This window comes from Dermacentor andersoni, chromosome 1, assembly GCF_023375885.2.
Source record: "Dermacentor andersoni chromosome 1, qqDerAnde1_hic_scaffold, whole genome shotgun sequence".
NCBI classification, from domain to species: Eukaryota; Metazoa; Arthropoda; class Arachnida; order Ixodida; family Ixodidae; genus Dermacentor; species Dermacentor andersoni.
Window position 1 is genome coordinate 10,964,130 of NC_092814.1, and position 26,884 is coordinate 10,991,013.

General features: G+C 46.2%; 1 protein-coding gene across 2 annotated transcripts in view; it reads right to left on the reverse strand.

Annotated features, from left to right (window-relative positions):
- The window catches only part of vnc (GNAT family N-acetyltransferase vnc), a 158,280-nt gene that overhangs the window by 89,485 nt on the left and 41,911 nt on the right, over positions 1–26,884 (reverse strand). The window contains exon 1 of one of the 2 annotated variants that reach the window (XM_055061191.2): positions 13,101–13,213. The exons of the other annotated variant lie outside the window; for it this stretch is intronic. Coding sequence (XP_054917166.1) covers positions 13,101–13,205 — 105 coding nt within the window. The 5' untranslated portion in view covers positions 13,206–13,213. Of the gene's footprint in view, positions 1–13,100; positions 13,214–26,884 lie in introns of those variants that run through there. 2 annotated transcript variants of the gene reach the window in all.

A 26,884-nucleotide genomic window follows, 5' to 3' on the forward strand; every position in this document is an offset into this window, starting at 1 on the left:
GACCACCCCCACTTCACCTGTCTGTCACGCGACGTCACGAAAACCGCGATACCTCCCCATCTGATATGATGTGTACACACTGATTATGCATGATTTGACAGAAAAAAGAAAAACAGTTATTTCTGATTCGACCCCTTTTCGCCATTAGCCCTCGGCTATTGGTAAAAAGTTTTCGGGCTCCACCCACTTCACCTGCCTGTCACGCGACGTCACAAAACCGCAAGAACTCACCACGTCAAAGTGACGTGTACGCGATAAAGATGCATTAATATGCCGAAAAAAACTGAATTTTCTTTCGAATAGCCGCAGGCTGCCCCGTTCCGAAAGGAATAGAAGATGGCTGCCGCCGATCGCTCAGACGCTGGCTACTCTCACCTGCCGGAGAGCATGGGTGTATTTGCGTATAATAAAACTTCTTGCGTGGCCGTGTAACGTTTTTGAGCACTTTCGGCACGTTTACCCCCTCATTCTGCCAACTCTTCTTTGCTGAGGGTCCGTTTTAGCATCATTCTTGAGCTTCCGTTGCATGCTGCCGCAATTTTCGACCAGCCACCGCAAGCTAAGTAAGGGAAAGCCAACCAATCGTAGACGCCAGCACCACCCTCTTCATCCGGTTATCGACTTTCAGTGCAGTGGCTCAGCCCCATCGAATCCCTCTCCACTTGAGTGTTCTCCTCGCCTCTTGTCAGCCAATTAGATACGACAAGTCGCTCAGCATAGCAATGTTATTAGTTTTTCAAGCAAATAAAGGTGACCTCCTATGAACGAGGAGAGCGTTTGATTGGTCTGTTCAGACAACCCTGCGGGTGACCACCCGGTGCTTGCGTTGGTGGTTACGCAAATTTGACGTCGGGAGATTGGAATAGAAACATATTGGAATAGTTTTACGTTATAGGGCCCTAAGTCTTTTCTTGGCACGAAACACGCATTGCGAGGATTTTGGAATGGTATTTAAACAGTCCATGTCGACTTAGTAGTTGCCTTTAGTGTCCTTATAAGCACTTGCCCAACGATGTAGGAACTCCTCGTTATGATTCTGTCGCTAGTACTCAACCACTCATAATAAAAAGATCACTACATTGCACTATAAGACACAAGAAAATGCTACTTGTCTACATCTATTCGATTTTCAAAAAAAGTCGCAGTTTTGCCCGAAAGGCGAAGCACAAATTGCGATAGCAAATTAGTAGATAGCTATACGAAGTTACATATATATATATATATATATATATATATATATATATATCGAAAATTAAGTCATAGCACTCGTAGTACAGCCCTCTGGGCCGTTCACTTTTCGAAAGTAGCCTTATTAGGGTTATTATAATTACACAAAGGTATTTCGCTCTCGTGACCAGCAGTCCTTGAGATAGTTACTCGGGCTAGCTTCCCACGCTGCCGCGCTTGCACCTGCTTAACCTTTTCCTAGGCTCTAGAGCCACTCGAGTTCGCTCGATTCAAACTAAACTATGTCTGCGCAACCTTGTGCGATCGGAACGCACGTTATCTGCGCTTGGCCGGCAAAGAAGGGAGCTTTGTTCCGGCCACACAGCTCCATGTCTCAGTAAGGTGCCTGGTGAACTCTCGTGCAGATGCCATCCTCTCGGTAAGCGCGGAGACTATCTTATATTCCCTCATCTTTAAAATGCCCAATACTTACAAGCATTTCTCTCGCAAACCATACTTAGTTCAAGGGAATTTTCCATGCCTCAATAATTTCTCTCGTCGTATTCGAGTGATGATTGCCATGTTATCGGTTGTTAACGAAACTTTTTCTCAAGTATCTAAATTTATTAAGGCAGTTTCTCGCGTGTGTACCATAGCCACGCAAGTTTATATCCCATTCTGTTCCTCTACCGCAGGTGCGCTTTAAAATCACGGTGCTGCAATTATGCTTCAGTAATTTTCCTTTCCTTCTGTTTTTTCTCCTCCCTTAAACTCGTTCTCTTAACTACTACACACAGAAACGAAGCAACAGCGCTCGCATTCGATCCCATAGATATAATGAAAAATATATATGTATCTATATATATATATTTATTTATATAGAAAATTAAGTCATAGCAGTCGTAGTACAGCCCTGTGGGCCGTTCACTTTTCGAAAGTAGTCTTATTAGGGTTATTATAATTACACAAAGGTATTTTGCTCTCGTGAGCAGCAGTCCTTGAGATAGTTACTCGGGCTAGCTTCCTACGCTAAGCGTGTCGCGCTCGCACCTGCTTAACCTTTTCCTAGACTCTAGAGCCGCTCGAGTTCCCTCTCATCGACGGGCGGCCATTTTTCCCAAGAAAGTATGCCTTACAACCACTTGGAATCAGCAAAAATTGACCATCACGGACAACATCAGTCTCTTTCCACGTAAGTACGAGGCTCTGAACAGGAGCTATGGCACTTCAATGTAACCTGAGGCCTGACGGACCAACCAACTGAGCTATCTCTCCGGGCAACATCCAAGTGTCACGAGTTCAAATCCCCTGTTCTCTTCCTTTTTTTTTTTTCCTTCTTTTTTTTCTTCCCCCTTTTTAATATTTCTTTTCCTTTAGTTTATCACTGTACGGGCACACCCTCTTTAAAAAAAAAGATATCCTCTATTATGTATGGCCACACATGTGCACGTCATACCAGGTTTCTCCATTTGAGTGCCATCTGTGCGGTTTAACCAAGCTCAGATTGGTCCACCTGGACTGATCAAAGAAGGCACCACTGTAGGTTAAATGAGGCGTACAACTCCTGCAGTGGCGGTAGAGTATCCACCTCGCGTGCAAGAGGACCGTGGTTTGAATCCCGGTGCCGCGCAATTTTCCACCGGAAAAAAGAACCGTGTGTTGAGCAAATTGCATAAACAGGCCTGGAGTGCGGCCTGATCCCGGCGACCAGAACCGGTAATGTACTCTCTCACCAGAGCAGGATTGCCCACCCTGGTGCAGTACTTGGCCACAACCTCCTATATGAATACAACAATCAAACCCCGGCCCTCAGTCCCCAGCAGCCGCGAAGCAACTGACCACGGCGGCGGTCAGATCTGTGACGCAGCAGAGGGTGCTAAGAATCCCTGGCTCTGGACAGACCGCCATTGGAATCTGAACCTGGCAACGTTTAATGTTATCTAGTGAGGCGAGTCTAGCAGTGTTATTGGAGGAATTAGAGGGTAGCAAATGGGATATAATAGGGCTCAGTGAGGTTAGGAGGACAAAAGAAGCATATACACTGCTAAAAAGCGGGCACATACTGTGCTACCGGGGTTTAGCGGAGAGACAAGAACTAGGAGTCGGATTCCTGCTTAATAAGGATATAGCTGGTAACATACAGGAATTCTATAGCATTAACGAGAGGGTGGCAGGTCTTGTTATGAAACTTAATCAGAGATACAAATTGAAGTAGTACAGGTCTACGCCCCTACATCCAGTCATGATGACCAGGAAGTCGAAAGCTTCTATAAAGACGTGGAATCGGTGATGGGTAGTCAAAACAAAATGCACTATACTGATGGGCGACTTCAATGCCAAGGTAGGCAAGAAGTAGTCTGGAGACAAGTCAGTGGGGTAATATGGCATAGGCTCTAGGAATAGCAGGGGAGAGTTAGTAGAATTTGCAGAACAGAATAATATGCGGATAATGAATACCTTCTTCCGCAAGCGGGTTAGCTGAAAGTGGGCGTGGAGGAGCCCAAGTGGCGAGACTAGAAATTAAATAGACCTCATACTCTGCGCTAACCCTGGCATCATACAAGATGCGGGCATGCTCGGCAAGGTGCGCTTCAGTGACCATAGGATGGTAAGAACTCGAATCAGCCTAGACTTGAGGAGGGAACGGAAGAAACTGGTACATAAAAAGCCAATCAATGAGTTAGCGGTAAGAAGGAAACTAGAGGAATTCTGGATCAAGCTACAGAACAGGTATCCGGCTTTAACTCAGGAAGAGGACCTTAGCGTTGAAGCAATGAACGACAATCTTATGGGCTTCATTAAGGAGTGTGCAATAGAAGTCGGCGGTAACTCCGTTAGACAGGATACCAGTAAGCTACCACAGGAGATGAAAGATCTGATCAAGAAATGCCAATGTATGAAAGCCTCTAACCCTACAGCTAGAATAAAACTGGCAGAACTTTCGAAGTTAATCAACAAGCGTAACACAGCTGACATAAAGAACTATAATATGGATAGAATTGAACATGCTCTCAGGAACGGAGGAAGCCTGAAAGCAGTGAAGAAGAAACTAGGAATAGGCAAGAATCAGATGTGTGTGTTAAGAGATAAAGCCGGCAATATCGCTACTAATATGGATGAGATAGTTCAAGTGGCTAAGGAGTTCTATAGAGATTTATACAGTACCAGTAGCACCCACGACGATAATGTGAGACAGAATAGTCGAGGAATTTGAAATCCCAGAAGTAACGCCGGAAGAAGTAAAGAAAGCCTTGGGAGCTATGCAAAGGGGGAAGGCAGCTGGGGAGGATCAGGTAACAGCAGATTTGCTGAAGGATGGTGGGCAGATTGTTCTAGAAAAACTGGCCACCCTGTATACACAATGCCTCAAGACCTCGAGCGTATCGGAATCTTGGAAGAACGCTAATATAATCCTAATCCATAAGGAAGGGGACGCCAAAGACTTGAAAAATTATAGACCGATCAGTTTACTGTCCGTTGCCTACAAAGTATTTACTAAGGTAATTGCAAATAGAATCAGGAACTGCAGTAAAACACGTTGTGGGGCTAGTTGGTGCATAGCTTTCAATAGATTAAGCGCCAAAAGTGACGGCACACAAGAAGAAAATACAGACAGGACAAGGCGCTGTATTTCTTCTTGTGTGCCGTCACTTTTGGCGCTTAATCTATTGAAAGAATCAGGAACACCTTAGACTTCCGTCAACCAAAGGACCAGGCAGGATTCCGCAAAGGCTACTCAACAATAGACCATATTCACACTATCAATCAGGTGATAGAGAAATGTGCGGAATATAACCAACCGTTATATATAGCTTCCATTGATTACAAGAAGGCGTTTGATTCAGTCGAAACCTCAGCAGTCATGGAGGCATTACGGAATCACGGTGTAGATGAGCCATATGTAAATATACTGAAAGATATCTATAGCGGCTCCACAGCCACCGTAGTCCTCCATAAAGAAAGCAACAAAATCCCAATAAAAAAAGGCGTCAGACAGGGAGATAAGATCTCTCCAATGCTATTCACAGCGTGTTTACAGGAGGTATTCAGAGACTTGGAGTGGGAAGAATTGGGGATAAAAGTTGATGGAGAATACCTTAGCAACTTGCGATTCGCTGATGATATTGCCTTGCTTAGTAACTCAGGAGACAAATTGCAATGCATGCTCACTGACCTGGAGAGGCAAAGCAGAAGGGTGGGTCTGAAAATTAATCTGCAGGAAACTAAAGTAATGTTTAACAGTCTCGGAAGAGAACAGCCGTTTACGATACGTAGTGAGGCACTGGAAGTGGTAAGGGAATACATCTACTTAGGGCAGGTAGTGACCACGGATCGGGATCATGAGACTAAAATAACCAGAAGAATAAGAATGGGCTGGGGTGCGTTTGGCAGGCATTCTCAAATCATGAACAGCAGGTTGCCACTATCCCTCAAGAGAAAAGTGTATAACAGCTGTGTCTTACCAGTACTCACGTATGGGGCAGAAACCTGGAGGCTTACAAAAAGGGTTCTGCTTAAATTGAGGATGACGCAACGAGCTATGGAAAGAAGAATGATGGGTGTAACGTTAAGGGATAAGAAAAGAGCAGATTGGGTGAGGGAACAAACGCGGGTTAATGACATCTTAGTTGAAATCAAGAAAAAGAAATGGGCGTGGGCAGAACATGTAATGAGGAGGGAAGATAACCGATGGTCATTAAGGGTTACGGACTGGATTCCGAGGGAAGGGAAGCGTAGCAGGGGGCGGCAGAAAGTTAGGTGGGCAGATGACATTAAGTTTGCAGGGACAACATGGCCACAATTAGTACACGACCTGGGTAGTTGGAGAAGTATAGGAGAGGCCTTTGCCCTGCAGTGGGCGTAACCAGGCTGATGATGATGATGATGATGCGAAGTAAGGATAGTAGTTTTATCGGCCATATGAAGTTGTAAGCATTCGCTTACTAACTAAATTAATGATATAATGTGTAAGCGTGACTGAACGAGGACACACAAAGAAACAGACACATAGAGGCAGTGCTGTCTCTATGTGTGTCTTTCTATGTCCTTGTTCAGTCGTGTTTACACATTCTATCATGAATTCAAACGAACTAGCCCGCCAACGTGTTTTGACCAAATTAACAAGCACAGTGTCATGCACGCACAGGCAAAGACACATCTCGCTCGATGAGCACGGAAACTTGCTGTCAAAATACCGGAGTGAGGAATCATGACAGCAGCAGCAATCGAATTGACCTTCTTAATCTTCGGGCATCTCTCGCTTCAACAGGAACGAAACGTCGAAAGCACAGCGCATACGAAGCTACCGGCATTACGCACACTCTGCAAACATCGCAAATCACTGAAGATCAGGCCCGTGCGGGCTCGCACTTTGGCCACGTCACAGATCACTTTCAAGTTACGGCGGCCCCATGGCCACGCTATAAGCAGCAGCCGACGGAGAAGAACACCCCTCCCTCGCTTCACCCCCATGCCTTGTGCGTGACAGGAGAAGATGTGCTTCCAGCCCGCCTTCCTCTCGCGAGATTGAGCTGCATTCGCCAGATCAACCTCGCATGCTTTCACTCGCACATACAGCATACGGTGCGTGGCGATGATTTTATCCCCCTTTGGACTTTATACGGAACCTCACGGCCACGCCGACAGTGCCGCCGACGGCAAAAACACGCCTGGGGTTTTCATATCATTGCTATCACAATAAAAAATAACTTTTCGATGTTACCCTTGACGACGCAGGTAGACGAAAGGTTTCGTTTTTGCTCCCCCTTGCACCTACTGTGCTCTCAGGTTTCAGTAGTTTCATTATCACATAGTGCTGGCTGGTGTTGGTCGCTCGCAAAACACATCAACTGCAAGTAGCAGCAAACGAGGCACATCATGCAAGTGTCGAAGATCTTGTTTACGATTCCGTGCGCTCTTTCCCTTTAGCACTGTCAACTTGTCTTGGTTTCTGGGTGCACTTTTGCCTTTTGTGGAACAAACCATTGCGCCAGCTGTTGGGCACCGTTTCACTAATCGACCGCAGTACAGGGCAGTGAAGCTGTGATTTGTGTGGTGCACAACATGGTGCGGTGGTCGGGACGGACAGAAGCAGACGACAAGGAGTGCGCGCGCCGAGGCCAATTCCGTGCTGGAGGAAAACGAAGATGCCGAAGAGCGTCCGGCACGTGAATGCGCGGCGCAAGAAAAGTACTTAAAAGAAGAAAAGCCAACCAATCGGAAAATGACTAAGCAGCCAATCGGAAAATGAAAGGCGAGGCGCGCTGGCAGAAGGGGGAGATGCGGGGAGAATTCCAGGAAGCGACGCCAGGAGAAGGTCAACCACCAGACCGGGAGTTGAAGACGGGCCGTCGGGTTCCGGACCCGAGCCACCAGGACTTCACCCGACCGGGGCCTCCTGCCAGCCCGTTCCTGTGCGTCGGCCGTCTACCCGAGCGTGCCGCCAGCTGCTCAAGGCCGGTGAGCTTCTGCGCCCGTGGGCAGGACGAGAGCAGTCAGGCTACGGGCCCGAGTTCTACGCCCAGCTGCCCGGCCAGAACGCCGCCGCCGTCTCCTCGTGCCGCCAAGTCGCCTGCCTTACCTCTCCAAGCGAGAGCTGGCGCGCTCCGGTCGCCCAGTCAACCATCCTATACCCCGACCTTTGGTGAGACCGGTGAAACTTCTTTCATCAACTTGTCGCCGCGTCTCCCCGTCGAGACTGTTATGCGTCCCTGCCGTCGTGGCCAGCCCGGACACGCGCACTAGTTAACGTCATACTAGCCCCAAGTTTGTTTCTTACTGCCGTGATGTCTATTTGAGTGTTTATTTTATGCTTTTTATTTGCTTCTATTTATTTTAAGCCTCTTTCTAGTTTCAATAAATGTTTGTGTGTGTCTTCGAAACCAACGGTTTTGTCCCCAATTGGGCATCACAGAAGGCATATGCAATGTGACAGCTCCCCACTCAAGGGCAGGAGATTTGAATTTGTTTTCATGTTAGACGGTGGTTCCTTACTATGAAACACTGCTGGATGCAGAGGGAAAGGTTGTCTGTAAGCCAGAGGGAAGTGTTTTTCCCTTTCAGCGTCCATTTATTAGCACTCCAGTAAGACGTGGATGACGGTCAACCTCTCGCTACATTTACCATACATCGGAGGTTCATCGCCAGTCAACAAGTGGTTGTGTGCGCTATACACGTCAGTAGACACGAGATCCTGACCGTGATGATGTCGGCAACTATATCCCTACTTGTGCAGGTTTTGATGGGATGCCTTTCCTTGTCGTCTGGCTCATCGACGTATTGCACAGACAGGCCCGATCATCGATGTTCTATCGTAGATGCTCTGCTCCAGCTTGGCGTGGACAGCATTCCAGGGGCTATCGTCACTACACTATCGCCACGCCTGCAGCACAGGCATCATTTCTACTGTGCACATCTGCGCGGCATGATGGCATCGCCAATCCAACCCACGAGCGCCACGCCAGTGGTTATAAAAGGGATGCCTATTCCTTCGAGCGGCAGTGGACATGGCAATCTGACCGTGATGATGTAACTGTACTCCTACTTGCGCAGGTTGATGACTGGAAATATAGTTTTCGTAGTGACGATCCTTGCTTAGTTGTGTTGCCTTATATACGCACTATTATCGACTGCCTGAGTGACTGTTTTGCTGTGGCAGGCCTGTTGCTTTCATTGTCAGGAGATGTTGAGGAAAACACAGGACCTATTACGGAAGAAATGTTTAAGGAACTACTAGAAATGCAAAAATACAATCCTGTCTAAAATTTCGCAAATGCAAGAGAAGCAAGCCTCATCTGAGTACACTATGCTTCAAGTGCAGAACAGACTACTAACCACTGAGAAGAAATTACAGTGCATAGATAAGGTAGATGGCAGGCTCCAAAAACTTGAACATACTATTGCTAGGAGTGATACTGAAGTGAGTGCTCTGTGTAGACAGGTTGACAACTTTGAAAACCACTCGCGACAAAATAACATTATTGTTACAGGAATAAAAGAAGGTGCTGAGAATGATGACGACTTATTGAGAAAAGTAAATGACATATTTGGCTGCATTCTTAATCAAAAACTCAACTCAATAGAAAGGATACATAGACTGGGAAGGAAACTTCCTGGCAAAAATCACCCAGTAATTATTAGAGTTTCTGACTACCGGGACAAAGTAAAAATATTGAAGAATTGTTTCAAGCTAAAAGGCACTCATTTTATTAGCATTAGTGAGATCTACTCTAGAAGAGTTACTGAGATACGGAAAAACTTGTGGATTTCTAGTGTTGAAGAGAGAAAGAAGGCAACGAAAGTAAGACTGATTTATGATAAAATGATGATCAACAATGTTCTGTATGTCTGGAATGATAATTCCAAAGAAAAAGTCAAGTGCAACGCCTTTGCTAAACCAGACCATTGATGACTTGACAGACCTAAAGACTTTACGATCATAAACCTACATGCCTGAAGCGTGTTGAATAAAACCTATATCATGACGATGAACAGCACGAATTCAGGAAACAATGAATGCATGTTTATTGCGGTTCGTACATTTATAGGGCCGTGGGGAGAGAAGGTAGGAGTTAACAGGGGAGAGGGTAAGGAAGCACGTTGCACTGAACCGGCTGCTGATAGCAGGCAAGTATTGATACCCGATATGATACATTAGGACCTTAGTGTTGAAGCAATGAACGACAATCTTGTGGGCATCATTAAGGAGTGTGCAATAGAAGTCGGTGGTAACTCCGTTAGACAGGATACCAGTAAGCTATCGCAGGAGACGAAAGATCTGATCAAGAAACGCCAATGTATGAAAGCCTCTAACCCTACAGCTAGAATAGAACTGGCAGAACTTTCGAAGTTAATCAACAAGCGTAAGACAGCGGACATAAGGAAGTATAACATGGATAGAATTGAACAAGCTCTCAGGAACGGAGGAAGCCTAAAAGCAGTGAAGAAGAAACTAGGAATTGGCAAGAATCAGATGTATGCGTTAAGAGACAAAGCCGGCAATATCATTACTAATATGGATGAGATAGTTCAAGTCGCTGAGGAGTTCTATAGAGATTTATACAGTACGAGTGGTACCCACGATGATAATGGAAGAGAGAATAATCTAGAGGAATTCGATATCCCAGAAGTAACGCCGGAAGAAGTAAAGAAAGCCTTGGGAGCTATGCAAAGGGGGAAGGCAGCTGGGGAGGATCAGGTAACAGCAGATTTGCTGAAGGATGGTGGGCAGATTGTTCTAGAAAAACTGGCCACCCTGTATACACAATGCCTCAAGACCTCGAGCGTACCGGAATCTTGGAAGAACGCTAACATAATCCTAATCCATAAGAAAGGCGACGCCAAAGACTTGAAAAATTATAGACCAATCAGCTTACTGTCCGTTGCCTACAAAGTATTTACTAAGGTAATTGCAAATAGAATCCGGAACACCTTAGACTTCCGTCAACCAAAGGACCAGGCAGGATTCCGTAAAGGCTACTCAACAATAGATCATATTCACACTATCAATCAGGTGATAGAGAAATGTGCGGAATATAACCAACCATTATATATAGCTTTCATTGATTACGAGAAAGCGTTTGATTCAGTCGAAACCTCAGCAGTCATGGAGGCATTGCGGAATCAGGGTGTAGACGAGCCGTATGTAAAAATACTGAAAGATATCTATAGCGGCTCCACAGCCACTGTACTCCTCCATAAAGAAAGCAACAAAATCCCAATAAAGAAAGGCGTCAGGCAGGGAGATACGATCTCTCCAATCCTATTCACAGCGTGTTTACAGGAGATATTCAGACACCTGGATTGGGAAGAATTGGGGATAAGAGTAAATGGAGAATACCTTAGTAACTTGCGCTTCGCTGATGATATTGCCTTGCTTAGTAACTCAGGGGACCAACTGCAATGCATGCTCACGGATCTGGAGAGGCAGAGCAGAAGGGTGGGACTAAAAATGAATCTGCAGAAAACTAAAGTAATGTTTAACAGTCTCGGAAGGGAACAGCAGTTTACGATAGGTAGCGAGGCACTGGAAGTGGTAAGAGAATACATCTACTTAGGACAGGTAGTGACTGCTGATCCAGATCATGAGAGTGAAATAATCAGAAGAATAAGAATGGGCTGGGGTGCGTTTGGCAGGCATTCGCAGATCATGAACAGCAGGTTGCCATTATCCCTCAAGAGAAAAGTGTATAACAGCTGTGTCTTACCAGTACTCACGTACGGGGCAGAAACCTGGAGGCTTACGAAAAGGGTTCTACTTAAATTGAGGACGACGCAACGAGCTATGGAAAGAAGAATGATAGGTGTAACGTTAAGGGATAAGAAAAGAGCAGATTGGGTGAGGAAACAAACGCGCGTTATTGACATCTTAGTTGAAATCAAGAAAAAGAAATGGGCATGGGCAGGACATGTAATGAGGAGGGAAGATAACCGATGGTCATTAAGGGTTACGGACTGGATTCCGAGGGAAGGGAAGCGTAGCAGGGGGCGACAGAAAGTTAGGTGGGCAGATGAGATTAGGAAGTTTGGAGGGTCAACATGGCCACAATTAGTACATGACCGGGGTAGTTGGAGAAGTATGGGAGAGGCCTTTGCCCTGCAGTGGGCGTAATCAGGCTGATGATGATGATGATGATGATGATACATTCCCCCCCCCCCCCTTTTAATGTTCGTCATTGGCCATCGGTAATTTGTTGAAAGTTCATGTTGTAGGCTAACTGCATGGGTGGCCTTGTGGGTCGCGTGGACCGCCTTGGCAGTGGAGGCAGTGGAGGCAGTGGCGGCAGTGGAGGTTTGCCGTCGCACCAGTGACTGCAGGGTCCTGTGGCGATGATGGGGCACGCTGGGTTTCAGTTGGTTGGTTCTCAGGTGGTTGGTTCTCGGCGGAGTTGCTCTCATCCGATGAGCATGAAGCTAATCGCTCCATGGTCGCGAGCAAGTGCTGCCAGTTGCGCCGCAGAACGCTGTCATTGGCTTGAACTAGGTAGGACCGCGGTCCAGCCGGTGCGATCACCTGACCTTTTCTTGCCCATGAGGACCCTCTTATGCGTACGACATCACCTTCTTCAAGGGGTGGGAAGTTCCGGCAGTAGTGTCGTGACTGCTTGTGCTTGCTGACCTGGGTAATCGGCTGCGGGCGGAAGTCCGGCAAGGGGGTGTGAAGGCTCCTTCCTTGAAGCAGCTCTCCAGGCGACCGGCCGTCTTCCAAAGGACTTGTTCTGTAATTTAATACGCCAAGCCAAAAATCATCATTTCCTTCGCTTGTCTTTTCAAGAATCCTTTTGATCACTTGAACGCCCTTTTCCGCAAGGCCATTGGAGCGCGGAAATGTGGGCTAGATGTCACGTGCTTAAAGTCATACAGTTTTGAAAAGCGTGCAAACTCGCGGGAAGAAAATTGAGGTCCGTTATCAGTGCAAACTTCTGATGGTATGCCATATCTTGAAAACATTGCGCTAAGTCTTTCGATGACAGTACACGCACTGAGATCGGGCAACTTCTCGACGTCTGGAAAGTTTGACATCGTGTCATAAGCGCACAAATAATACTTTCCTCCATACTGAAATATATCGGCACCAAGTCGCTGCCAGGCTTGGGTCGGTGTTGAACGAAGCATTAATGGTTCTGCGGGCTGACTGTAAGCGTACTTTCTGCAGATTCCACATTTCTGGTTCCATGCTTCTATGTCAGAATTTATCCCGGGCCAGTAAACGAGTTGCCTAGCTCTTGCTTTGCTCTTAGCGATACCAAGATGTCCTGCATGAATCCGCTTTAATGTCTCAGCACGCATGCTCGTGGGAATTATGACAGCTCCGATGCAACAGACTTTAGGCAACCTTCTATGGGCTTGCCTGTCGAAATGTGTTCTACAACAACCTGCAAATAAGGATCCGCCGAAGTCTTGCGCAGAAGGTGCGTCATTGTTCTTTCACTCACGGTTGTCGACAGTATCTTGATGGCGTGCACTTCAACGTCATCCGTGTCCACCTTGACGTCGCTCTCAGGGATCGGCGACCTTGACAGCATATCGGCAAGGTCCATCTGTTTGCCTGGAACGTATGATAGTTTGTAGTTGTACTTTAGCAGTCGTAAAAAGAAACGCTGAACTCTGGGCGGCATATCCCCAATTGCTTTTTTTCGCGATATCCATTAGCGGCCGGTGGTCACTTTCCAAGAGAACCGGACGGCCGTACACAAAGTGATGAAATTTCTCGCATCCATAGACAAGAGCAAGTGCTTCTTTCTCGATTTGCGAATATCGCTGTTCGGTTTCTGTCAAGACTCGTGACGCATATGCCACCGGCCTGAAGGCGGCACCCTGACGCTGCAGCAGGGCTGAGCCTACGCCAGCTTGTGAGGGGTCTGATGTCACTTTTGTTTCTTTGGTTGGATCAAATATTGCCAGTAACGGTGCTTCGGTCAATGCTTTGCAAATTTCCTGCCAGTCCCTCTCGTGATTAGGTGTCCACTCGAAGAGCACGTCCTGCTTGATAAGCGACCGCAACGCAGTTCGCTGAGCTAGTGCTGGCAGGTATTTGCTGAAGTAGTTCATAACGCCAATCATTCTTTGCACTGCTTGTTTATTTTTCGGTTTTGGCATATTCAACAAGGCTCTTCACTAGAGCGGGGTTTGGTCTTATGCCTCTGCTGCTAATAATGTCGCCCAAGAATGCGATTTCTTCAATGCCGAACTGGCATTTTGCCGCATTGAACGTTAAGCCTGCCCCTTCAGCCGCGGATAGAACACTTCGCAGCCTTTCGTCATGCTCTGCCCTAGTTGTGCCCAAAATGAGTACATCATCGACGAACACGCACACACCTTGAAGTCCATCAAATATCTCATTCAGGGCTTTCTGTAATACTTCGCTGGTCGACGCAATGCCGAAAGGGAGCCGCAGAAAACAATAACGTCCAAAGGGCGTTGAAAACGTGCAAATTTTAGACGACTCCTCATCTAACGGAATTTGATGGAACCCAGCTTTCGCGTCCAGACGTGAAAAAAATTTTGCACCTGTCAGCTCCACCTCAATGTCCTCTCGACGAGGCATCTGATAATGTTCGCACTTCAGGCTGTCGTTAATTTGCCTAGGGTCGAGACATACTCTCAGCTTGCCATCTTTCTTGCGCACGATAACTAATGGGCTTACCCAGTCGGTCGGGTTGCTCATTTTCCGTACGATGCCTTCTTGTTCCATTCTGTCCAATTCGGCACGCAGCAGCTGCTGAAGAGACAGGAACACTCTTCGCGCTGGCCGGATGACAGGTACGGCGTCCTTGTAGTATTATTCTGTGTTTTCGCTGAAGACATCCAGTTCCTTTGAACAGTCCAGGAAACTGCTGGGCTACGTCCCCTGCTGTGGTCGTGACTGCCTCTACCACTCGTTGGATCAGGCCCAATCTCTCGCTTGTCTCGAGTCCCAGTATCGAGTGGTGGTTCTTTTTTACCACGAAAAAGTCAGCGGCTATATCATAGTCTCCCACTATTACTTTTGTTGCAACCTTGCCGCAATGTTTGATGAGCCCACCGTTATACGAGCGGAGTGTCGCGCCAAACGGCATCAATGCAGCAATGCGCAGCTTGCGGTACACTGACAAGGGTATGATGTTTGCTTGTGAGCCGGTGTCGACTTTGAACACAACTTCTGGGCCGCCAATGTTCGCCTTGACCCGCCAGTCGCGACTGTTGTCGATGGTTCCAACAGCGACGTTTAGCACTTCGAAGTTGTCTTCATGCTGAATCTCGTTTACGCCTGTTGATCTGCAACAAGATGCGAAGTGGTTGAGCCCCTGGCATGTGTGGCATGTTTTCCCATACGCTGGGCAACGGCGTGGGGCGTGTATTCGGCCGCAGCGAGTACATCTGTTATCCCGTTGAGGATGCTTCGGTACTTTCGGCGTTTGCCTGCTCGAACTAATCGCATCCACTTCAGTCTCGTCCTTTCGTGTGTTCCAAACTTTGCTCTCACGGGCTGCAGTCTCTGCTGTCTTGCATATCGTGACAGCTTTTCCCAGCGTCAGCTTTTTGTCCCTTAGCATCTTCTCCCGAAGCTTGGGGGAGTTCGTGCCAAAAACGATTCGGTCACGCACCATGTCGTCGACCATGTTGCCGAAGTTGCAGTACCTGGCTTGTTTCTTCAGGTCCCACAGAAACTGTTCGAAGGATTCCCCTTCAGCTTGAAGGCGAGTGCGAAAGATGTATCTTTCATGCACGTCGTTTTGCTGGTCGATGCAGTATGGCTCAAACTTGGCGGCCACCGGGTCATAGTCCTCTTTGCTTTCTCCCGCGGAAAAAGTAAAATTATTGAAGACTTCCAAGGCGTCTTCACCCGCCAAGCAGAGAAACTGTGCTGTTTTCACTGCGCTGGATCTTGGCTTTTCGGTGCACGAAGTTGTTGCCAAAAGATTTCAAACTTTTGTTTGAAGATGCTCCAGCTCTTACCGCCGCCTCCGTTGATGCGCAGTCGCTCCGATGGTCTGATGCTGTCCATTCTTGCGTTGTAGTTGCGATCGCCCTGCTGCTCACGGACGAGGGTGCCTATCCCACTTCTGACACTATGTATCGTGACGATGAACAGCACGAATTAAGGAAACAATAAATGCATGTTTATTGCGGTTCGTACATTTATAGGGCCGTGAGGAGAGAAGGTAGGAGTTAACAGGGGAGAGGGTAAGGGAGCACGTTGCACTGAACCGGCTGCTGATAGCAGGCAAGTATTGATACCTGATATGATACAAAACCATTCAATTGAAAGTGTAATCCTGGCACATAATCCTGACATATTGGCAATCGCCAAGACATGGTTACACAAGACATGGTTACACAGTGATGCACGTGATGTTGAAGTTACACTGCCAGGCTACATCTTAGTAAGGAAAGACAGAAACGGGAGAGGGGTAGCATGCATGATTAAAGATGACATAAAATTTAGGTTCCACTAGATTCTGGTGATATTGATGCTGTTTGGGTTAACCTTCGACTGAGCAATCACCCAGCGTACATTGGTGTTAGGTACAGAGCCTCCAGTTCTCCTGCTGGGATTCTGACCAACTTAAGAAGTTTTATGGATTCCAATATGTGCCAGGATGATAAAATAATTTTGCTATGGGGATTTCAACTTACCAGGAATTCAATGGTATTTACATAAAATTGAAAGGACTGAAGTAGCGCATTGTGAGCAGCTTTTTGAACTTGCGTTTTATTTTAACTTATGCCAAATTGTGTCCGATTACACACGTTTTTATGAGTGCATCCTCTATTCTCGACCTTGTATTTGTATCACCACACCTGGAAATGAATGTTAAGAACTACAATGTAATTGAGGGTATATCAGATCATAAGATGGTAATCTTTTCTTTGGATATGGCGCCTGCCAAGTCACATTGTGTATTCAGAAATACGGTTTTGAATTTTGTGGCTGCTGACGACTTATCAGTTCTAAAAAGGCTTGAACACTCCTTCGATACTTTTGTTCTTATACAAAAGTTAAATGCTAGTATGGATAAGCTATGGGACTATTTCTTGCGAGTGGTTACCGAATGCATTCAAATCTGTATTCGAACGTGCCAGAAAATACTAGTAATGAAAAATGCTTGGATAACACGTGAAGCGATCCATGCCAAAAGGCACCTGAAACGGGAAACATACTAAAAAAAACCTAGTCTTGAAGGGAAGAGAACCATTCCTGCTATGAACCAGGAGTTGAGGCGTCTTATTAAAGAATTCAAAGATAATATTCAGAATGTAAAATTGAAAAAATTATTGCACGAAGTGCCCGAAAAGTTCTCGAGATACATAAATCCAAATGCACAAACTCGTCTTAATGCTGATAAAGAAGACCTACAAGCACATACTGAAAGTTTTAATTCCTTTTTTTTATCGGTGTTTTCCTACAATGACGGAGCATTACCAGTTTATAAAGAGACCTCAGACATACCTGCTATAGGTGAAATCACAATTGATTGATTTGCAAATTGATTTTGCTCTTTAAAATCGATAAAAAGAAAAGCCCAGGACCAAACAGAATACCAAATGAATTTCTACATAGATATGCAGTATGGGTTTCTAAGTATTTGACAATTATTTTCCAGTCCTCGATAACCAGTGGCTGCTTTCCCAATGCTTGGAAGCAAGCTAAGGTCATACCGATACACAAAGGTGGTAGTAGTAGCGACTGTAAAAAATTTCGTCCCATTTCACTTACAAGTACTTGTTCAAAGCTTCTTGAGCATATTGTTTCTAAGCATCTTTTGGCATACCTTGATGATTACAATATAATGTACCCACAACAACATGGATTCCGAAACAGCTATCTACGATTACTCAGCTCTTCGAACTTGTTCATGACCTCTCTTCCGCAATCAACTCTTGAGGTCAGGACGACATAATATTTTAGATTTCGCGAAAGCATTCGACAAAGTGTCTCATCCAAAATTATTGTTAAAAATTAACTCTATATTCAAAAACCCCAACTAAATGGGTCTCCTTCTATTTCTTCAATCAACAGCAGTATGTCCAAATGAACACAAAAAATCTAAACTTGCTAACATTATATCTGGAGTTCCCAGGGTAGTGTCTTGGGCCCTCCTTTGTTTTTCATTTTTATTAATGATTTGCCCAAAGATAGTACGGTCCCCTTACGGTATCTTGAAGACGACTGTGCATTGTATAACACAATTACTACTCATTCTGATCAAATAGAACTAAATCTAAACCTCCAAAAAATAAAACATTGGTGCAGTAAGTGACAGATGGATTTAAATACAGCAAAGTCAGTTGTAATGAGCGTATCCAGAAAGAAACGCATCCTAGAATGGACGTACTCTACAAATGAAAATAAACTTGCCAGAGTAGAGGAACATAAATGCTTAGGTTTATTGGTAACTTCAGATTTAACATGGAATTTGCACATCAACTCCGTTTGCACTAAGGCCAACAGGGCATTGTGGAGACTTCGGAGAAACCTGCATAATGGAAGTCCAGAAATTAAATGCTTGGCTTTCAAGGTGCCAGCACGGCCAATTCTGGAGTATGAAGGTAATATAGAACCCGCATACAAAAAGTAATAGCGGTAAACTTGATAAAATACGATGACTCACAACTTCTTTCATATTTAATAAATATCAGGGTTTCCCCTCTCCGACTGAGCTCTGTAAACTGGCGCACCTTCAACCACTAGAAAACAAGGACTGGGTTATAAGAGGCTCAAATTACTCTCTCATAATTACTACACAAGTAAAACTTGACAAATCAAAGTACACAGAAATAAAAACTGGGGAAACATCAAGGCACCGGAATAGCATGCACTTTCCTCCTCCAGATCCCACAACGATTCCTTTAAGGAGAGATGTTCCTCAAAAAAAAAAACATTGTTTTAAAAAGTTGTACAAAAGATTTGAAAATCCACCCACTTATAGAGCATTACAAGCAGATTTCAAATATGTCATTAGTTTGTATGTAGCCACTATAGTTCTTGAGTTATGTCCTACACAATGGCTAGGTTACTTATATCGTATGCTGCGTCTTGCTCAAGAAACTAAACTTCTTACATATAAAACCCTCATTCGCCCCATCCTCAAATATAGCTTCGTTGTATGGAATCCATACGAACACTGTGACGTCAAAAAACTAGAATCAGTGCAAAAAAAAAAGGCAGTGCGTTTTGTTTGCAGGAGATAGGACAAGGAATTTTCGCCGTCTAACTCTCTTCTCATACTTGGTCTCACTCCTCTTGCAGGAGTGAGTGTCGCAAACTTGAATGCCTAAAATTCCTTCACACGTTAATCAATTCTCCTTGCCTCTTCTCTCTAGATAACTATTTGATTTTTTCCAAACCCTTATGTAGGAGGGGTCACCGTGCTCTAAATATCTCAACCTTTTATGCCCGCACTTATTCCTTTAAACATAGTTTTTTTCCATCAACAATTGAAGTCTGGAATTCATTACCGGGCAACATCCGTTCACTACCTCTGAAACAATTCACGCAAGCTTGTTTATAAATGTTTGTATGTTTGTTGTTCCTCCCACTCCTGCAATAGCCTCATTGAGGCTGCAGTATGTATAAGTAAATAAAAATAAATAAAACAAAAATATAGTAGTTTTGTGGGCTCTTTATTGGGTAATATATTTTCAGAAAAAGCTTTGTGCTGTAGCTTACTTAGCCTTTTGTAGACCGCTAAGCGCCTATATCTATTCAAACAGCATCTACGATTGCTGCAGCTATGAAAAAAAAAAAAAAAATAAGGACAGTTCAACTAATTTTTTCCCCAATCACATGAAAATAACCTTGTACACTTATAATTGTCTTATACTAGCGAAATTTAGCACACATACTCTTGAAGACCCGCCGTGGTTGCTCAGTGGCTATGGTGTTAGGCTGCTGAGCACGAGGTCGCTGGATCGAATCCCGGCCACGGTGGCCGCATTTCGATGGGGGCGAAATGCGAAAACACCCGTGTACTTAGATTTAGGTGCACGTTAAAGAACCCCAGGTGGTCGAAATTTCCGGAGTTCTCCACTACGGCGTGCCTCATAATCAGAAAGTGGTTTTGGCACGTAAAACCCCATAATTTAATTTTAATACTCTTGAAGATATGCAAGTGCTGATACCTATTTGAAACTGCAATATCTCCCAGCAGTAGTTGCGAAAGCACAAAGTTATATTTCAGGGAATCAAGAAAAAAAATTTGTTGAAATGCTCTAATCTTTTTTGCATAGTTCCAGTAATTGTACACGCTGTTTGGTTAGATATCGGCACTTTGTGATCTACAAAGAACTAAACATGTTGCAGCAAGATGTTTTTTGTGAAAATTTAGTACATAAAAAAGTGCCCACAAAGAAGACTATTTTGCCATTGGGCATCACATAACGATGAACTATAACAGCTACACAAAAAGCAATAAAACACTTGAAATCTGCATAAGAACTTCTATAACTGCCTGAATTTCAATTTCGATACCTCTAGTACAAGTAATAAAAAAAGTTGTCTTGAAAAGCGTCTCCCCATAAGTAGTTCTTTTCCGCAGGCGATCAGTGAGTGGAACAGGCTGTCGAACTCCATTGTTTGATCTGAAGGAGTAGCTTCTTTCCTGAAAAACCTGAATGATGCAGTGTTCCAGGATGTTGTACAGTTTCATATCATGGTTGTTTGCTGTACATCTGAGTGATGTGACTTGGCTATCCTTCAATTGTATAATTTTAGTGTATAGGTTATTCATAATTGTTTGTATAGGGAGTACTTCAGTTTTTGAGTATGAATGTTTTCTTCTTTTTCCACCTTGTAACAGCCCAAATGGGGCTGACAGTATATAGAATGAATGAATGAATGAATGAATGAATGAATGAATGAATGAATGAATGAATGAATGATGTGTCCTATTCTCAGCCGAGTTATGAGGACATCGGCTTTCCGTGATTTTGTTGTTAATGGCCAAATGCCTAACTGGTTTAATTAGGTGAAGGTTATTAGACATTTCAGCATCCCAGAGGTGTTGCCAATAACTTCATAGTTTTCTCCGCAGTAAAGTTTTCAAATCTGTAGCGGCGACAGCTACGGGAATGCTGCAAGTTCTTGTAGCTGTGGGTGTAGCTAGTTAATGGGCAATATTACCCTGCATGCCTGAGGCCAGGAACCCAGCATATCAAGTTACGTTCTACAGCTGCATAGCTAGTGCACAGAAGCAGATTCTACTTATTACAGGATTTCTGTGCTTTTGCAGCGACATTAAAGCCTTGACTATGCTTAAAGAGTCCGTAAATATTGTTACGCGAACGAAGGATTAAGACTGGAGACTATTTACAAAGTATATTTACAAAGTATATTTACAAAAGGTAACAGCAGCGCTGGCCAGTTCAGCCGACAGCTCGAGAGCCAGAGAGTGTCCGTCGTCTTCGTCGGGGCGCCTGCGTGCATCGGCCACAAGAAACACGCAATATGCATGTATCATTACTCCCGGCGGCGGAAGAACCTTCCCGGGGCGTCTAAATATTGGTGACAACAGGAGAGTAATATGGCTTGAGGCGTGCGACATGCACGACGTCAGTGGAATTTGGGGCAGATGAGGCACTGGTACTGATTAGAGCGATTTCGTAGGTAACTGGAGTCACGGCCCACAGCACTCGATATGGCCCTGTGTACCGAGACAGGAGTTTTTTCTGACAGGCCAACCTGATGAGTTGGGGACCACAGAAGTACCAGAGATCCAAGCGAAAAGTGGACGTCTTTGTGTTGGCGATCGTACAAGCACCGTTGCTTCTCTTGAGGGGTCAGGAGGTGAGCGCGGGCAATTTCGCGTGCTTGAGCTGCCCTGGTAATGGCATCAAGGGCATACTCGCTGGTCTCTGCTGTGGCGGATGGAAGGGATGTGTCCAGTGGCAATGTGGATTCTCGGCCGAACAGCAGAAAGAACGGGGAATAACCGGCAGTGTCGTGGCGCGAAAAATTATATGTAAAAGTTACATAAGGCAGGGCAATGTCCCAATCAGTATGGTCGGACGAGACGTACTTTGCAAGCATGTCTGTTAGGGCGTGATTCAGATGCTCAGTGAGACCATTAGTCTGTGGTTGCTAAGACGTAGTCAGCTTGTGCTTGGTGGAGCCGGACTGCAGGATGTCGGCGATGACTTGAGAAAGAAATGTCCGACCACGGTCTGTGAGCAGTTGATGTCGAGCACCATGCTGCAGAATCACGTCGCGTAAAATAAAATTGGCGACATCTGTGATGCAGCTTGTTGGAAGCGCTCTGGTGATGGCGTAGTGCATGGAATAATCTGTCGCGACAGTGACCCACTTGTTGCCAGACGTAGATATCGGGAAAGGGCCAAGTCCAAGCCAACGCAAAAGAACGGCTCCGAAAGAATGTCGAGCAGTTGAAGGCACCCGGCAGGGAGCATCGATGGTGTTTTTTGGAGCTGGCATTTTTCGCATGCCGCAACATATTTCCAGACAGAGCGGACAAGGCCTGGCCAAAAGAAGCTTTGGCGTATCCGGTCTAGGTGCGGGAGACGCCAAGGTGACCTGCCGTTGGTAAATCGTGAAGTTCTCGGAGAACAGCTGACCGGAGATGCTTAGGAATGACGAGGTGTAGGGCAGGACCGTTGGGGTGTACATTGTGATGGTATAATACACCATCCCGAAGAACAGATGAAGGGACGAATCAGAAGGCGAAGATTCCAAGCCATCAATGATGGCACGCAAAGTGGCATCACGACGTTGCTCATCGGCAATGTTTAGCAACTGAGAAACATAGAAAACGCAAGCGTCGGTATCGGGGTCAGAGTCGGCAGGTGGTTTGTCCGCTGGATAGCGTGATAAACAGTCTGCGTATTGATGTAACCGGCCCAACTTGCACACTACTGTATAGGAATATTCTTGCAGCCGCAGAGGCCAGCGACCAAGCCGGCCGGTAGGATCCTTGAGTGAGGGAAGCCAGCAGAGCGTGTGGTGGTCCGTGATTACAGAGAAGTGCGTGCCATACAAGTACGGGCGGAATTTGGAAACCGCCCAGATGAGAGCCAGGCATTCACAATCTGTAATCGAATAGTTGTGCTCCGCTGCTGTGAGGAGGCGGCTAGCGCATGCAATAACGCGATCTTGACCCTGATGGCACTGGGCTAAGATGACTCCGATACCGTGACCACTGACATCGGCTCTGTAGGAGAGCACGGGTCAAAGTGGGCCAGTATAGGTGGCGTGGTGAGAATGCTGGTGAGGTGGGTAAACGCGGCAGTTTGAGCGGGGCTCCATATAAATGGCACGTCCTTCTTCAGAAGATCAGTAAGAGGTCAGGCAATCGCTGCGAAGTCTTTAACGAAGCGTCGGAAGTAGGAGCAGAGCCCTACAAAACTTCGAACATCTTTGACAGACTGAGGTACAGGAAAAGACGTGACAGCATGAATTTTCTCCGGGTCTGGTTGAATACCAGAAACGTCGACGAGGTAGCCCAGCACTGTAATCTGCCGACGACCGAAGTCACAGTTCGAGGAATTTAGTTGGAGCCCAGCCTCGCGGAAGACTTGAACAGCTGATAAGTGCTCAAGGTGCGTCTCAAATATAGGCAAAAATACGAGAACGTCACCTAGGTAGCAGAGACATGTTGACCATTTGAACCCTGGAAGCAAAGAGTACATCATGCGTTCGAACGTTGCCGGGGCGTTGCATAGACCGAATGGCATAACTTTGAATTGATATAGACCATCAGGAGTGACGAACGCGGTCTTCTCTTGGTCTTTTTCCTCCACAGAAATCTGCCAATAACCAGACCGCAGGTCTAGTAATGAAAAGTAGTTGGCACCGTGGAGACAATCGAGGGCATCGCCAATGCTAGGCAAGGGGTAGACGCCTTTCTTGGTAATGCGGTTTAGATGATGATAACCTACGCAAGAACGCAATGTGCCATCTTTCTTTTTAACAAGCCCCGGCGACGCCCAAGGGCTCGACGAAGGTTCAACAATGCCTTTGGCAAGCATCTTGGTCACTTCATCTTGAATAACCTTACGCCCTGAAGAAGAAACTCGATATGGCCGGCGATGAACAGGACTGGCATCACCAGTATTTATGTGATGCTTAACAATTGAAGTCTGGCCCAATTGGCAATTGCTAAGGTTGAATATGTAGTGGTAGGAAACCAAAAGGCGACACAGAGCTGCTGCTTGTTCAGGCAATAGGTCTGCAGCAATCATTTGACGAAAGGTTGCGTCAGGGCAAATAGCATCCTGTGGACATGGTAAAGAATCGGAGCAGACGTCTACGGAAAATGTTGTGACGTGGTCATCTCCGACAGCACGAAGTGTTGCAACCGATATGCTTTTGGGTTGAACTTCCTTTGTCACGCCAAAATTAAAGACAGGCAGGCATGTCCGGTTATCGGCGACGGTGATGACAGAGTGGGGCACAGTGATATTGCGCATCAAAAGGACATCAGGAACAGGTGTGGTGACATAATCACCATCGGGCACAGGAAAAGAGGATAGCAAATCAACGAAAGTCAAGGCTTTAGGCAGCAGGCGGACGAAGGCGGTCACACTAAAGTTGTTCGGCAGTTCAGCATGAATATGCGCGAGAAGTTCGAGGGAAAGGGTACCGCCAGAACAGTCAATCAAAGCTGAATGCGCCGTAAGAAAGTCGTGTCCGAGGATTAGGTCATGGGGACAATCGGTCAGCACTGTAAAAAGAACAGGAATGTGGCAGCCAGCGATACTTATATGGGAAGTACACATTCCAGCGACGTCAACAGTGCTGCCATTGGCCAACCGCACGGATCGAGTAGTACGAGGCGCGAGAACTTTCCTCAGTTGACGACGAAGGCTACAAATCATTATGGACACCTGTGCTCCAGTATCTATTAACGCCGTCAAAGGGACACTGCTGACATGAACATCAAGTAAGTTCTGGTTCGTTGGGAGCGTCAATGGAGGATTTCGACACAACGAAGATAATGCAGCACTACCTCCAGGAGCTGCATGATCTAGTTTTCCGTCCGGGATGGTCCACAATTGGTCGGCGACGAATAGTGGCGTGGCTACAGCGACGGCGACCGACAGCGCTGAGGTGACGGCGAGCGAGCAGGACGACTGACATCAACGGATATGTCAGAGGTAGGAGGCATACGGCGAGGTGAGCGACGGCGCGGGTTGGCATATGGGCGAGGAGATGGGGAAAAGGAGCTTGAATACGGCGATGTCCAGGAGGTGCGGCAGTGGCGAGCCGCGTAGCCAATGCGGAGGCAACGGAAGCAAATGGGCTTGTTGTCCGGAGTTCTCCACTTGGCAGGGTTGCGGTATCTGGGAGAGGAATACAGATCACCGTGAGGCGGAGCAGTCGGCACCGGTCGGGCGTCAGGTCGGGAAGCAGAGCAGGCAGCAGGAAACCCTAGGTTTGCAAATTCTTGCCGCACAACTGCCTGAATGAGGGAGATCGCTGGGGCTGGTTGGTCAATGGTGGGTTGAAGTGGGCGTTAATGGAATGGCGCAGGACTTGTAGCCTCGAGTTCTTGGCGAACAATACATGTGACGTGCTCATTTAAGGGTGGGGAAGCGGTAAGGTCGACGCAAGACAACGTCGCAGCCGTGGTAGGGTGGCGGGAGAACTGTGGAATGACACGGCGCTTTTGGTGAGCTCAAAGCGGTGGCATTCCTTGACAATGACGTCGATGGTGGACACACTGTTGAAGACCAACAAGTTGAAAACGTCGTCCGCGATCCCTTTGAGTATGTGGCCGACTTTGTCAACCTCTGCCATTTACTCGTCGACTTTCCGGTAAAGAACGAGCAAGTCTTGTATGTACGAGACATACGATTCAGTAGAAGAGTGAACTCGGGTAGCAAGCTCTTTTCTAGCAGCCAGCTGCCAACCGGTGGGATTTCCAAAGAGGTCGACGAGCTTCTCGTTGAAGGCATCCTAGCTAGAGTCCTCGTCCTCGTGTGTCTGGAACCAGACATGAGGAGTTCCGCCCAAGTAGAATAGGACATTGGCTAGCATAATGGTAGGGTACCAGCGGTTGTTTTGGCTAACACGCTCATGCAGGTTGAGCCAGTCCTTAATGTTGACATTATCTTGGCCGCAGAATATGCCAGGATTGCGGGGATTGGTAACCATAACGTACGATGTTGTCGGGGTCGCAAGAGTAGAAGCAGACGAGGTGTCGTCACCGGGAGCAATGGCGGAAAGCAGGACAGTGCGGCCGCTGCGGAGCTCCGTGGCGAGGATGGGGAACGGCACCCTCCACTAAAATGTTACATGAATTAAGGATTAAGACTGTAGACTATTTACAAAGTATATTTACAAAAGGTAACAGCAGTGCTGGCCAGTTCAGCCGACAGCTCGAGAGCGTTCGTCGTCTTTGTCGGGGCACCCGCGTGCATCGGCCACAAGAAACACGCAATATGCATGTATCAATATAATTTCCTTCAGTAAATCTATTTGCATAATGTGCTTTACAGCCAACAATAACACGCAGACCTCAGCCATAAAGATGCTGGTTGGTGAGTGCAGGATGTCCCATTTTAAATATGATGGTCCAACTGTGCCGTAGGTCACATCCACATGCGAGTTTGATGCATCCATGTAAAATTCCATGCAAGAGTACTTGGCTTGCAGTTCAAAAAGTGCATTCGAATGTGTTCGTGTGGAGCATGCTTCAATACTTCTACAAATGACTTGTCACATTTTACGATTTGCTAGTGACATGGTGATAACGTCCTTGCTGGGGTCTTCTGACCAGCTTCTAGAAGCGGGACAACCATTTCTTCACTAAGACTCCTAACACGCAGCGAGAAGGGTTGTCCGAATGTGGAGTGATTGCTAAACAGCATAGCACACGTCACGTCATTTACAGTTGTAAATGTAAAGGATATTCAGGGTTTGAACGCACTTTCAGGAAATACGCAAAACTAGAATATGACCTTTGAAGTTCAAGTGACCACTCATTTGAGTCCACGTAGACTTGGCACAGGACTTGTCCTGAAGGTGCCTGTGGCCAGGCAGATCCCTAAATGACGAACAATGTCCAGTATCTTTGGCGTGCTCAGTTCTGCAGAGTGATAGACCACAGTGCCATAGTACAGATGCGATTGTATGAGGCTCTTGTACAGGTTTATTGGACACTTCCTATCCTTATCCCATGTTGTGTGCGAAAGAACTTTGAGAATATTCATTGTTTGTGGACACTTATTCTTAACATATTTGATGTGGGGTATGAAAGATAGCTTGGAGTCAAGTACGACC